The 14,813-nt window shown below is 41.1% G+C and overlaps 1 protein-coding gene across 1 annotated transcript in view; it reads right to left on the bottom strand.

The window, feature by feature from the left end:
• Nucleotides 1–14,813, bottom strand: part of LAMA1 (laminin subunit alpha 1) — a 132,783-nt gene that overhangs the window by 33,976 nt on the left and 83,994 nt on the right. The window contains exons 36-45 of the mRNA XM_084849819.1: nucleotides 14,624–14,786; nucleotides 11,997–12,207; nucleotides 11,657–11,773; nucleotides 11,413–11,576; nucleotides 10,452–10,590; nucleotides 9,063–9,156; nucleotides 7,842–7,958; nucleotides 4,380–4,562; nucleotides 3,844–3,998; nucleotides 1,996–2,139 (exon numbers count right to left, since the gene is read on the bottom strand). Coding sequence (XP_084705945.1) covers nucleotides 1,996–2,139; nucleotides 3,844–3,998; nucleotides 4,380–4,562; nucleotides 7,842–7,958; nucleotides 9,063–9,156; nucleotides 10,452–10,590; nucleotides 11,413–11,576; nucleotides 11,657–11,773; nucleotides 11,997–12,207; nucleotides 14,624–14,786 — 1,487 coding nt within the window. The remainder of the gene's footprint in view (nucleotides 1–1,995; nucleotides 2,140–3,843; nucleotides 3,999–4,379; nucleotides 4,563–7,841; nucleotides 7,959–9,062; nucleotides 9,157–10,451; nucleotides 10,591–11,412; nucleotides 11,577–11,656; nucleotides 11,774–11,996; nucleotides 12,208–14,623; nucleotides 14,787–14,813) is intronic.

Genomic DNA, 14,813 nt, shown 5'->3' on the forward strand with positions numbered 1-14,813 from the left:
ATGACTGCTCACCTCAGCCCTCATGAGGAGTTCCTCAATCACCCTTCTGTCACAGAGGGTATACCAGGTTCCATATTTATCTTTATAATATGACCAAACAAAATGTGCATAGACGTGTGTACAGGGTGTGCCCAGGCATACCCTAATGTGTAAAAAAAAATGGCTTTGCATTTTAATTAAACTGCATGATACACTCTTTTAGTTTTAAAGTATCCATTTTTGTATTATGCAATAAGCGCTGAAGTGCATAATATAGATGTGGTAGGAATATATAGGAAGCTTGCATTCGCTTGCAGCATGCATCCCCACTACAGCATCGCTGCATTACCATTGGTCCTCCCTCCCTGTCCAACTACTATTCTAGAAAATTCTTTGACTTATATAAGCAGCCACACCAGGTGTCCCCAGTGCAGTGTCTACAGTGTTTGTACGTGTTGTGCAGGGAGCATATGTAACCCTGCTGAAGCTGCTTCCATGTAACTATCTATAGGGGTAGGGGGCAAAATATTTCAGTTAGCCCAGCCAGCAGCAGGAGAAACTGAGGGGAAGGCCTCTGATTCATTTACTGAGGATTGTCTCTAATTTTTACAGGTATGTGTGGGGTCCAAAATAAGTTATCTCCTTGATAGGAGCTATTATTATTAGTTTGGTCAGTTTGGGTTACTCATTATCTGGTTAAAGATAAAAATCATGAAAATTGACTGTATCTTTGTATATGCCTGGTTATCACTACAGCAAAAATTTGGTATTTTGTGTCTCATTTTTAAAGTTGGTATTTTTAAGTAAAGTTTAGTTGTTAATTAAAAAATAATAATTTAGTTAAGTTTTCATTTCTTTAGTTTGTTTGATGAATAAAAATAATGTCCTTTATGACTGAGTATTCAATAAATGTTCGCCTTAAAAAAAACCTCCATGGGTGCACGCACACCCTAATGAGATGTGCTGCGCACGCCTATGAAAATGTGTGTCATCTCAGACGTTGTTCCTGAAATGGCAACGTGCATGGCAAGACTGGCACCCTAGACAGAAATGCTGGAAGCTGGATAGAAATCTCTGTTCCTCTAATTTAACTAATAGCAGCAAAAAGAAGGGGGGCACCTAAACATTTTTGATGATCATTGCAGTCACTGGATAGAACAGATAGCTCTTTCATAGATCTTATGATCCAAATTTACCCTTTGTTTATCACTGCTAGGGAGCAATCCTATGGCAGCTAGACAGCGGCTAGACGGCCATAGGGTATCTGGCTTTCCAGGAACCAACCTCTCCCCACTTCCGCGCTGCTTCAGAGGCAGCGTGGAACAGCCCAGTCCTCTGTGCTTGCAAGAGGAGTGCGGAGCAGCCAAAAAGGGGCGTTCCAGGGCGGGCGGAAATGCCTGTGCGACACATCCAATGTGTCATACAGCAGCCTCCTCCCCCACTCAGTCCTCCCGTGGCTAGACAGCTGCAATTGGCTGTCTAGCTGAAAATGCAGGGCAGAGAAGCGAGGAGGGAACAATCCCCTCTGTGGTTCTCTTGCCCTGCTTTGGATAGGCAGTCGCCTCCGAGTTCGGAGGCAGCCGCCTATCTGAATAGGACTGTGCCCCTATTTGGACTATTCAGGACTCCCCACACATATATTCAAGATAACACCTTTGTACTCCAGCATATTTGTTGGAACCTGGTTCTATTTTTCCCAGTCACTAATGTGGATTAGAGTTCACTGCTAAATGTGTATGAATAGGGTAAAACAATCTATCCCTTAACCATACATCTAAATTCAGGAGGGTGGTTAAAAAGATGTCTAGGAACAACTACTGTTTTAAAATATTTTCAAGATATTGGGTATTCAATATATTGGGGCTGCCTCCAGTTCCTTGCAAGAGAAAAAAGGCAAGATATACATGTAATAAATAAATATATTATTTCTAGAATATCTGATATTTGGTAGAGTTCCCTGTCCATAAAATGAAGCCTGCAATTGTGTTATAAAATACACTAAATCCCCCAGCGTACTTTACCACTGCTACCCAGATAGAATAGGAGATTATCTGGTTCAGCTGTTTTAACATTTAATGTTAATGTATTGTAATTAGTGGATAATATCTGGGGCTGATAGGCACGGATACAGTCTCCTTCTGCAGATACTGCAACTTTAATCTGAAAAAAAGAAAAATGCAAAGGTAAGTTTTGTATATAGGTTGTAGATAGCTAAAGACCTATTCTGAAGACATTTGCTACTAAAATGTGACATTCTTGAGACACTCATATAAGCCAACTATCGGTTAGTATTTTGTTGTCTTTAAATACATCTTTGAGTGTATTTGTAAATGTACTTTACATAGCATTCATGGCACTTTACAGAAAACAGGTCCCTGCCCCATATAGCTTACAATCTAAAATTCAACACAGGGTTAACAACTGGAGGCAGGAGTAAAACAGGGAAAGAATACGCAATTGTTTCTGTTATATGCGCTTAAGCTTGGTTACAGGCTTACTTTCAGAAGGGCACAGAGAACTAAGGGGTTGAGCATGGAAAACGTGGGTCTTGAGGAGGGATAAGACAGGTGGTATTGTGGACAGCTGAAGGTGGGGGAGATAGAGGAGCAAAGATTACAGACAAGGTTATATCGGGATCTCCACTCCCAACCACGTTCAGAATATTTTTTATTGGGCTTTTAAAACTGACACTATGGTTTTTAAGGTCGTTTTCAGTGTTTTACTATGTCTGTATTTGTTTATGACTTTTGTTTTCTGAATTTTTGCAAACCACCTTGGCTGATTCCAGAAAGGTGCTATAGAAATGCAAGACATAAATAAAATGTAGGAGTCAAGAGATGAGGGGAGGACAAGCCCATGAGGGGCTTGAAGGTGAGGACAAAAAGCCTGTGCTGCTGGATCTTGGAGTGGACAGGAAGACAGAATAGGGATTTAAGGAACCACATTAATGATCTAATCACTGAAATAACAACAAAATACTGTCTTTACATATGCAAATGCAACACATAAAGAAGCAAATTTTGTTACATTTCAATACAGAAATTCTAAACATAAATATGACACTCAGGTCCAAACTATGCATTACCTTCTCTGCGTAGCTCGTTCTTGAGTGCAGGTTTTTGCTTTCTTTACAAATTGCCAGTGCAGGGGTATAATCTAGATCAGGACACTAGCATGCGGGGAGTAGGGTGGCTTTAACCTCCCCGCTCCTGCTGCAGTCCCGATTCAGACTGGGCTGCCCATGCCTGCCTTACCAAAAAAAGGATCCATTTATTTCAAAGGATACTTTTTTGGCAATACAAATTGCAAGTGTGGGAAGCATGATTTGGATTGGAACCACAGCAGTGAACAAAGGGTTGGAGCCCCCATACTTCCCACATTAGGGTCCCAATCCAGATCTAGTGGCCTGTATGGTTTGTTGTTGGGTTAAAACTCTAGGTTTCTCCCTGAGCAACCATGAATTCCAGGTTCACATGTCATGGAGCACAACCCAGGAACAGGGTGTTCTTGGGTTGTTTGGTAAACAGGAAACAAAGCAGAAGCGGCAAGCAGGCAGTGCGAACCGGGTCATTGTATGACTAAATCTGGATTCAACCCTTGAACACTGCCATGACAAACCACCTTTTAAACTGCAAGGAGTTCATATGAAGGCATAGACGCATGCTGTTGAAAGAGAGAGAAAGGAAGGAAGGAAGGAAGGAAGGAAGGAAGGAAGGAAGGAAGGAAGGAAGGTCCTGCACAAGCAGAACTCTCTGGATTGAGTCTTCAGATTCTAAGACACACGTATACTATTAATTAGGAAATGAACTGAAGGTAAATAGCATTTCCCCCCCTAGGGATTATTTAAAACTATAAGCTGCTTACAGAAGCTGCCTGTTTGCGGGCCTGACTGATGAGCTCTTTAATTTCAGAGATGTTTCTGCTCAGGTTCTCTTCCAACACTTTTAAAGGTTTCAGCCTCCCAAATAAAAGACCAGCCTGGATTTCAACTTCATTCACTTTTCTTTCAGCTGATGCTGCTGCCAAAAGAGAAGTTGAGTTCTTGAAAAAGAGGTCTGGGGGAGCTCTACTACTTCACTTGCTATTTAGGATAAAACTTGGTTTTCTGTTGTATTACAGTAAAAAATATACACCTGCTCAAAAAGCATATGTGGCAGTACAATGCAGTTCTTATGATTACTGCCTTTTCATTTAGGCTCACAATTCTGAAAATGCTCACTTGTAATAGGAAAGGTCTTTATCAAATCACATTTGCATGCATTATCAGGTCCCACCATATGAGCAAAAGTAGTATAAACTGGCTTTAACATAAATAAAGATAAGGGACACTTAGGTTTAAAAATTAACCCCACTCTTGCATTCAGCGACATTTCTAGAAGGCAATGAAGCAGTAAACATACCAGCTTTTGATGAGTCGATTATAAGTTCATTGGTTTTCTGCAACGTCTCATTAACCTTAGACAATGCAGATGAAGTGTTCAGCAACTTTGTGCTAAAACCGCCAGTGTGGCTTAGACCATTAAGTGCAGTCACATTCGCAGATACAGCCAGCTCTTTTACTGCAAGTATAGTTTCACTGGTATCTGAAACAAATGATCAACATAACTTCATTACCTACCATGCTATTTGTAAATGGCATGGACGGCTCAGACTCTGAGGGTCAGTCACCAGTCTCACGGCCACATTGAACATAATGTGGGAGATCTGTGAACAGGATCTCCCATGAGTTCCTTTGGTGTTTAACATTAAAGCGGGGGGGGGGGGTGGATACCTTCCCTCATGCAATTTTCCCAACTTAAATGGCACTTCTCACTGCCCACAAAGCTGCTGCTACCTTATGGGTGCAAACACACATGTAGCCACAGAATAAAATAGGGGTGTGCAACTTTGGGCTGTCTAGGGGCTAATTTCTAGCCCCCAGCCCCTTTCAGGGGCTGCACTCCTGCTGCTGTACCACCTAAACAGACAAAAGAAATGGTGGTTTGACACTGAAATTCAGTGGTAAACCACTACGGAGACTCAGAAGAGCCACATTTAGCTTGAAAACACCATGGGGGTATCTACATGGGGCTTTTACTCCAGTTCTACTCCACCCCCAAGTCGATCGTGTCAGATGATGCATGTAGCTAGCACGGCCTTTCTTGCCCTAAGTCTGTTTTTTTCCCCAAACTCATTTTGTGATGGGTTTTTTTCTGTCACAGCAAACAGTAACTTCAGTGCAATTGGGCAGTCCATGTGACCTCAGCTGGCTTTGGTGTGGGCTGGTGGAGGTGGAGCTGATTGGTGGAAGGCAAAGAAATGTGGAGTGGGGCATGGGAAGAGCAGAAGGCTAAGTATCTACCCAAAAGTAACTCATTGCTTTCAGTTGCACTTTGCCTACAGGAGAAGAGGGAAATTCCTTTGCCAGCCCTTTTTATTAAAACGGCTCTCTTGCAAATGTGGGCTCAATTGCTGCCTCTCCCTTTAAATATTCAATGAGCTCCCAACCCTGCTGCTATGAAACTGTTGGAAACCTGGGCTCAATGGCTGCCTCTGTCTTTAAAGACTCATTGAGCTCTGGAGTGGGGAGGGGAGCCAGCCCTGCTGCTATGAAACTGTTGCGAACCTGGGCTCAATCACTGCCTCTCCCTTTAAATATTCATTCATTGAGCACTGGGTAATCATGCTTACTCAGAAGTAGGGATGGGTGGACTGGGCCTTTGAATGTACTGCTGTTGCTGCTCTCAGTCACTGCCAGGACCAGAGCAGCATCTGCTATTATTAGTAGTAGTATGAAGGAACCAGTGCTTAGTAAACATCTCTCTCTTTCTTTCTCTCTTCCTTCCCTGCCTGCCCCCTCCCTCAGACAGCCACATCTGCAGGGGGAAAGGAGAAGAAAGGAGATGCAAGAGCAGACCATGGGTCTGCTGCTGCTATTATTATTATTATTATTATTATTATTATTATTAGCACCGCTGCTACGCAGTCATTCACAATATTGCTTTTCTGCGAGGGAGGAGGGGAGGCGGAGCAAGCCTGTGCTCATTGGCTGCCTGTTCATTTCTACTCATGGCACTCCGCCCACCCCACCCCGAACAAATGCTGTTTCTGTTCCTGTTTGCCCCGCAAAACTGGAGGAATACAGCACTGTACTGGGTTGTGTGTGCTAATTTGTTTCTGTGAAAATGCAGATTTTGCCCAATTCGCCTCACAAAGGCATTTCTGTTTAGACTGGCTTCATAGCAATTTTGAATCAGTGCCCATTTTTTTGCCACCACACCACTGAATTTCAGGGGCAGCAGCAGAGGTCGTACTCAAGGCCATGGGTGGGGCGCATGCATGCCCCAGGCTGTGTGTTGCCCATCCCTATCATAAAAGGAAGATTTTAATCTATCAACACCACATTCAAACAGTAATTATTATGGATTAAGTAGGTATTAAGCCAATCATACCCACTGCATTAACTTTTAACAGTCCGCTGTTACATTTCAATGCACCTTTACATCCTGAATGGTAAAATGGGTTATTTTAATCTTAAGAGTAGAGTTGGTTCACTGAACAACTGGGTCATCAAAAGCAGACTTGGCATGTTATGGTGAAACGTTTTTGGAGATTGAGGTTACAGCTGAAGAAACTTAACAAACAGTATATAGGCAGTTTGTCTTTTTCCATTTCCCTTAAAAAAAAATCTAGGCTATTCTTAGCCTAAAACTAGGTGAAGTCCCTTGCCTTTTAAAAATACCATGGAAAAGAAGATCACTAAGGGTACAATCCTATGGCCGCTCATCAGTGGCTAGACAGCCATAGGATTGTTTGGTTCCCGGAGAACCTCCACCCCATCCCGTGCTTCCTCGTCGGCAGTGCAGATTGGCCCCACGCTCAGAAGAGCAGCGCGGAGCGGGGAAAATGGGGTGTTCCCAGGGGTAGACCTGGGCAGAGAGGTTGGAAGTGCCGGTATGACACTTCCTATGTGTTCATAGGAACACATAGGCCACCTCTTCCCATGCTCCAAGGTCCTGCGGTTAGACAGCCGAAATAGCCGTGAAAGCAAGGTGATGGGAGCGAGGAAGACATCCGCTCCTCACTACTCCTCCTGCCCTGCACTGGATAGGCGGTCACCCCCAGGCTCGGAGGCAACCATCAATCTAGATAGGATTGCTTCCTAAGAAGTTCTGAAGTTTAATCAGATTGCTCTCTCAATGGGGCCAGGAAGAGTTCGGAAGTGTTAACTTCTCCTTTTGTTTAATCACTGTTTTCCAGACCCAGAACTGTGGTTAATCTTACCTATGGTTGGCAGTAATTATGGTTTTAAGTTGGCTTGTTTGAAACTAACCACAGTTAATGGTAACCACTATTTGTCAGTTCAGCCAACACAACAAAATTTGTTAAGCAAAAGCAGAAATGGAAGCTTCCAGACTCGTCCGGCTATACAGGAGGAGGAGAGGGAAGGAGGGAATGTGTGAGCCTGAAGGTCACTGTGACTTGGTTTAGCATAACATGGAAACACAGTCAAAGAATTCAATTCAAATCTCCACTTCAGCTTAAGGAATGTCAATTCTTTTTATTATTATTTCAGAGTTTTAACAGACAGAAATTCAAAAGCTGAACCTTTGGCGGGCATGGATACATAGTAATGCAGACAAAATGCTTTTACTGATGATTTTTTTCTTTTGTGCATGAACCCTGTGGTGGATATCCAAAAAAGTGATACAGGATTTAGGCCTTTTATCCTTATATACCCACTGCAGTTTCACCTGTTCTCTGCATTTTCAAGGTATAAAAGAAACTACTGATTTTCCTATTTGAGGGGACTAACAAAGCTCAAGTTAAATATACTTGCCTTATGTAATGAAGAGGCATATGTCAAGATAGACTTCACTTACCATTTGGCAATGCAGTCAACTGCAACAGTGACTCATTAAACTGTTGAGCGATTCCACCAGCTTTCTCTTTAATTTTTTCCACTTTTATTTTCATCTCATTTAATCCAGGCACAAGTCCTACAGGGAAAAATACTTGTAATCCTGATATACTAGCCTAGTTCTTGAAAACACACTTAGAAGGGCCCCAAAGACCATCAAATTCAGTGACAAAGGTGCAAGGCATGACCATTTGTCTAACAGTCCCATCATCCCCCCTTCCCAGACCCCAAATCAGCCTAGATAATCTAGGGTACAGTATGCTAAAATTAGAGAGCAGATGTGCTCTGAAAGGGTACCAGCAGAGCAAATGGTTGTATATGACTCAAGCCAGTGAGCCAAGCCATATGCTACAAGGGAACACGCACACACATGCTTACATGTGCGCGTTGCACACGCACACACACAATACCCTAAAACAAATTAGAATGGCAGGGAAATTTCTCCCTGATGCCAAGAATGTTGTGGTACAACTGTTTCTGGAGGGGAAATTTGGAAGTAGTTTAGGTATATAATGTTTGCTTACACATTTATACCCCAACGTTAATATACAGTAAGCATCAGCCTTGAAAAAGCCCATGATATCCCATTTTTATCCCATCTTTCCCGCAAAGACGTCAGAGTGGAATTCACGGTTCTCCCCCTTAATCTGATCAGCACAACAACCCTATGAGGTAGGAGAGGCTGGTGACTGGCCCAAGGTCACATAGTAAGCTTCCTGGCAGAATTAATATTTGAACCTGGGTCAATATTAATATAAAAAATGCTGGCTGGAGTTAATGGAAGTTGTAGTCCAACACACTGGAGGGCACCAGCTTGGGGAAAGCTGGCGTTACTTTTAAACCCAACCTAAAATCATTCATTTCCTGGTTAATTTTGTGTACAGGGCAAAAGCCCATGCTAGATTTGGATCCAGGTACATGTGCCAGGACAGCAAAGGCAAAAAAATCCCACACTGCCTTCAGCTAGGAGGCATCTCTATACACACACTTCATCAGGTTGGGGGGTAGGGGATGATACAGAAGGTTGAAGAGCAGTTTGTAAACTTGTGTGAATTGTTACTGGAGTATTTAAAAAATATCTGCTTCTAAAGGGGAAGCGTAATTGCACTTACACATCTTGTTTTAACAGCCATTAGTTCAGCAGCCAACATCTAATAAGCAACCTATGTTTTATGATGCTTACCTTCATACTTCCTGTGCAAACTTTTTGCTTCAGTTAAATACTTGGAACTAAGAAGCAGAACATTTTTCCCAGGAGAATTAAAGGTCTCTTTTGGCTTAAAACAATCACACAACAAGGAAACATGGTTATATTTGGAAAAAAAATATTTACAAACATTTATGGTTTTGACATGACTGCCAATTTTTTTTTTTTTTGGGGGGGACACTTGATTTGTCAATGTTAGGCCAGAATTTAAGTAAAGCAGTTTTTACAGTTATATATTATTGGGGTTTAGGTTTAACCACTCAGTCTTAAGATTAGTTGTGTGTGTTTGTATTCACATTTAGAATGTGATGTAACATCATTAAAAAAAATACCCCGGGGTCTCAAGCAAATGTACTAGAAATGGAGTAGACATGTGTAGAAATGTGATACTGTGAACATAATTCAAATGCAGTTCTTGTATTACATTTTTATGGTGCTATGACCTTGTACAGATATATTGCTACATCTGTCTGTCTGTCGCTATGTCTACATTGCATTCAAAGCAATTTCGGCTTGTCGAATAGATGCTAAGAGTGCAATCCTATGCATATTTATTCAAAAGCAAGTCCCACTGTGTTCAGTGGGGCTTACTCACAGGATTGGAGTCTAACTTTCAGAGTTTTAAAAATGTTTAAGTAATTTTATTATTAGGGGGAAAAAATAAGAGATCAATTCTTATGGTTAGTGGCTGGGACCAGTCCAAAGTCCCACAGGGTTATGCTTCATGCATGCATGGGAATTTTCCACTGCGTTTTCACATTATATTCCTTCATGTGAAAGACAACAGAGAACCTTTATTTACATATTGGACCTACTGGATTATGCCACAAACTTGCAAATCAAAGGATTGCATGCTAGTTCCACCTTGAACAAGCCAGAAGAACGTATTTCCTATCTGAGAGTAAGATAGGTGTGGTGGTTAGAATCTGACTGAGAAACAGGTTCTAGAGCAGGGCTATTGAACCTCTGTCAGTCCGAATGCCACATTACAGTGGGGGGTGGGGCCAAAAAGCAAAAGGGGTGGGGCCAGAAAAAATACCACCATATTTTAGTTTAAAGCTCTTAGTGCCAGTAACTAAGCCTTAAAGGCATTTCAACCTTTCAGCATGGGGAAAAGACTGCCCCAAACCCAGGAAACCACCCAATAACTGGTGGCTGGAAGAAAGGGCGGGGGCCAGTGGAAAGGGGTGTGGCTATCTGGGGAAGCCTGGAGGGCCAGACCCAGACCCCAGGTGGGCTGGATTTGGCCCCCGGGCCTGTAGTTCCGCACCCCTGTTCTAGAGAGTAAAATATGCAATGGAATGCAAGATAAAGGAGCATTTTAAGAAGAATGCAGAGTGTTTCAATTCTCAAAGCAGCTCTTACCACATGCATGGGTTCAGTTGCAATCCTATAAGCATCACTTGCCAGGCTGTCTGCATTTTCAATCAGACTTTTAATGGTGGAGTATGCATGGACAGCATTTGTTGCATTCAGAGACACATTTCTACCATTCAAGAGACCACTGCAGCAGGGAGGAAAATCATAACCTTTTAGCATAAAACTTAAAACAGTAATAAACTGCAAGATTTGGCAGCATACATACAGTATTTTGGAAATCTTTTTTAATCCTTAGATTTGCTCGACTGTTGAACTTTTAAAAAAAGATAGCATTTTCTTGAAGTGAAAACATACAGTAATACTTGGAATACTGAACAGCACATTCCCTTTTATCCTCGAGGCAGTCACTAATTGAATTTCCCTTTGCTCTCAACCTTTATTTAGCTAAGTTATTTTGTTTATTTGCTTCAATAAAAAGTGTAGTCATTTAAATTCTAGCTCCTGTGTCATTGCCTTCCTTCCCCATACTGTGTCAATTAAAAGTATTACAGCTTAAAATTAAAGAAATAGCTAAACGCAAAAGGGCTTCAACATCAGTAGATGACCTTGCTGGCTGCATGTGGCTGGGGAATGGAATTGTGCTCCCACTCTAAGTGCCTGTCACAACTCCAATACTGGAGTGATATTGCACATGGGTCAATGTTCTATGTTTGCATAGAATCTATGCATTTAAAATCCTAAGCATGTAGGCCCAAATTACATGGTCGATTCATAGACTGTATGTGAGATCTGAATTGCATGGTGAGAGCCTACATACATTAGGTTTTTCTTGTTATACATGTAGAATACTGAGGTGTGAATGTCTGTTAAGCTCTGAGGCTGGATAGGTACTCCCAGTAGACCAGATGGGCACCATCCCATTTCCCCAATGCTTGAAGCCAGCCTTCTGTTTAAATGAGGCACTAATTTAATCAACTCCATGCTGAAGTTCATGATGCGCACTCACCTGTCTAATGCATGAACAACTCTCTGTAACTCAGCTGTGTGATCTTCTGTTCTGTAAACAAGATCAAGAGCTCTTCGAGCGGACATCTGCATGACCAGGTCATCCACATGTTGCCTTAATTTGTCATGCCATAGGATTAGTCCATCCCAGTGGATTTCTAGACTCTAAAAATTCAGAATTAGTTAGTACTGAATCATGAATAATTCACTATATCAAACGACTAACCGAGTGTTCAGTAACTTACAGATGTAGAATTAGTTACATCTTTAGCAAGGGCAGCAGCAGCATCCACCTGAACTTTTCCTTCTTTGGTCAGCATAACAGCAAGCGACTTGTCTTCTTGAATATTCAACTTTTTATGCTATGGCATAAACACAATTATGGATGTATTTATATACTTTATAACAGCAACTATTACAGCATACATATATCTGGCATTTTATAATTAAAGGACCACATAGTTTAAAAATGGAATATATTATACCAGTGCTAAACTTAACCCATTTTCTAAAACAAACTTTTCCTTAAAGGTTACTTTATATACCCAAATATAACTAATGTAAAATCACTGCTAGTCCTCTTACATTGAACTCCTTGAGGTTATTATTAATAAGAAAAAGCAGGCGCTTCGTCTCATTGGTGCTTGCACTAGCTTCGTTCACAACATCCTTGACTTCTTGAAGTCCGGTGCTACGGTTTGATAAAGTATGTTTTGCTATTTTTTTTAAGTCCTTAAATTCTTGCTGTGGTCTCCAATACTCTCTCTGGATTCGTATTAATAATCTTTCAGCAGCTCTAATGAACACAGAAATCACATTTAGTAAACAAAGTTCACAAGTGTTCTTAAAAGCGGAAGAGATCAAAGGTTACAGAAAGCTGGCATCTACCTAATATATATTTGCCATATTTTTCTTTGGGTTTTGTTTTTGTTTTTAACTCATACAGTACTCAATAAACCACACTGAAGAAATCACTTGTTCATGATCAGATGCGCTCTTTCAGCTTTCTGAAAAACACCTGTTTGAATCATAGCTAAGTCCATATGAAGGTAAGTGAACAGCATTTAGCATTTCAGTAGAAGTTAGTATACCTTTCTACTGATGGGTATTATCCAGTGTTAGTCCTATATAAAGTAGACCCATTGAAATGAATGAGACTTAAGTAAGTTACAATTAAATTAATTCCCATTCATTTCAATGTGTCTACTCCATGTAGGACTAGCATTGAATACTACCCATATTGTTTACACCAGCTTTCTCCAACCTTGTGCCATACAGATGTTTGGACTACAACTCCTAGCATTCCTGACCATGCTGGCTACAGCCGATGAGAGTTGCAGTTCAAAACATCTGGAGGGGACCCAGTTGGGGAAGGCTGGTTTACACACACTTTAAGAATGAGTACATAATACTTCCATCTGATCCACCCAGCTGATTTACATTTATTTTGTATTGTACAGCTGCAGAAGTTCTTCTGAGCAATTTTGAAAACTCTTAGTGATGTTTGTTAAATGATACTCACTGCAGAACACTCAGTAAAATGATTTTATAAACACCATGGGTGACTGTCAAAAGTTACCTAAAAATCAGAATATTCTGTTACTACTATGTAAAAGACAATGCTGAGACATTAGAATACTGATGTTATAACTAAAATCCCCATGTCATGTCAACAGGAGTTTGCCTGAGCCAGGAAAACCTTGCTTGACTCTCCCCACAGTGAAGCTGACAATGACTGTATTCAAATGTCACTTTAAGCCAAACAGCATGGCGTGAAAAACCAGGGGTTGAATCCAAGGCTGCAGTTCCACTGACAGAACCAGTTTAGTCAGCAAAACCCAGAGAGGGCAATTCCCCCTCCACTGCCACCTGCAGGCCCCTGCACACCTTCAGAATCTGTTCCAGAGAGCTGGGAAACCTTCCAGAGCAAATTTTTGGGCAGCTCGCAGGGCTGCACCATGGAGGAGAGACAGAGAAAGTCCCATCACAGTAGCAAAAGGCCAACAGCACAACATTAGACGTCACCTCAGGATGTGAACAAGCAGTGTGCTGGTGCACACACCCCATTTGTTCCTTTCTTCACGCAAACGAGCAGGTAAACTAACCAGGAAGGGGATAGCTTCCCATGACATCTGAACCTGTGATTATAGTTTAGTGCACCTAAACAAGCCAGGATTCATAACCCAACAACAAACCGTAGTCTAAAGCTGGTGTATGACTCTGGATCATTTACCTGCTTGTGCAAATGAAGTAGTGAAGTGGAAGTGCATGCATTAGGATGTTCCTCATTCATATCCTGATTTTGTAAAGCATAGTTTTTGCCTTAAAATGACATGTGAATCCAGCCAGTATTTATTCTTGCCATAGGTTTAAGAGCAGGAAAATCAAAGCAGCATCCTATGAGAAGCAAAAGGTCTGCCAAAAAAATATCAGGACTTCTCAATATTGTCAGTAATCAAAAGAGACTGAGCTTATGGCATCTTCTTAAATACTAGTTTAACAATGTTCTTAAATGCTCATGAGATACATTTGTTCGAATGTATTTTTTAAAATAAAATCAGGTTCAATTATTTTCCAGCACTGATAACTTTTACAAGTTCCCATTTTAATGTAATGATTATAACCAATGTTAGTAACAGGATAGAACACAGGTTCTTATTTTCTCACCAAAATCATCTAGCTCATGAACAATGGAACTGTCTCCATCATATATATATATATATATATATATATATATACACACACATACATACCCACACACACACACACACACACATACACACACACACACACACACATACACACACACACACACACACGTTGCCTATATTATTGATTGATATCCCACATAACAGAAAACCTGCTTTAGGTATCTAACAAATCCAAACTGCAAACTGACTCCCTCTAAAAACAGCCTTATAACAATTTACTCCCTGAAGCCATGAGTTGCCGACAATAACTTGCATAGTTCCCAAAACAGGAAATTGGGGCTGTGTGTAACCTCATCTCAAAATCAACTGATCATTATGCTTTAAAAACTTATAAGTATGCTATGTCTGGCTCAGATTTCCTGCTTCTATATAAATTAGTATCTTGTGCATTTCAGAGCCTACTTCCTGCAATCTATTCTCTTAAGAACACTTTAGATATATTTTCTGTATCTTCCTTGCATTTATTAATACGAGCATGCCCAGAAACACCAGTGAACTTACTTTAGTTCAAGAGTGCTATTTTGGTGCAGCTGCTTGAAATATCTTCCATGCATTATGTTCAACATGACAGGGATCTCATCTTGCAGTTCCTGAAATGTCCTATTCAACAATGGAAAATCAGTACCTAGTGTTTCGTTAAGAGATGCTGCCACTTCCACAAGTACTAAATAGAAAAGGGGAAACTCAGTTA

The sequence above is a fragment of the Heloderma suspectum genome, chromosome 4 (assembly GCF_057233095.1).
Source record: "Heloderma suspectum isolate Gila_16-S chromosome 4, 16-S_ref, whole genome shotgun sequence".
Lineage (NCBI taxonomy): Eukaryota > Metazoa > Chordata > Lepidosauria > Squamata > Helodermatidae > Heloderma > Heloderma suspectum.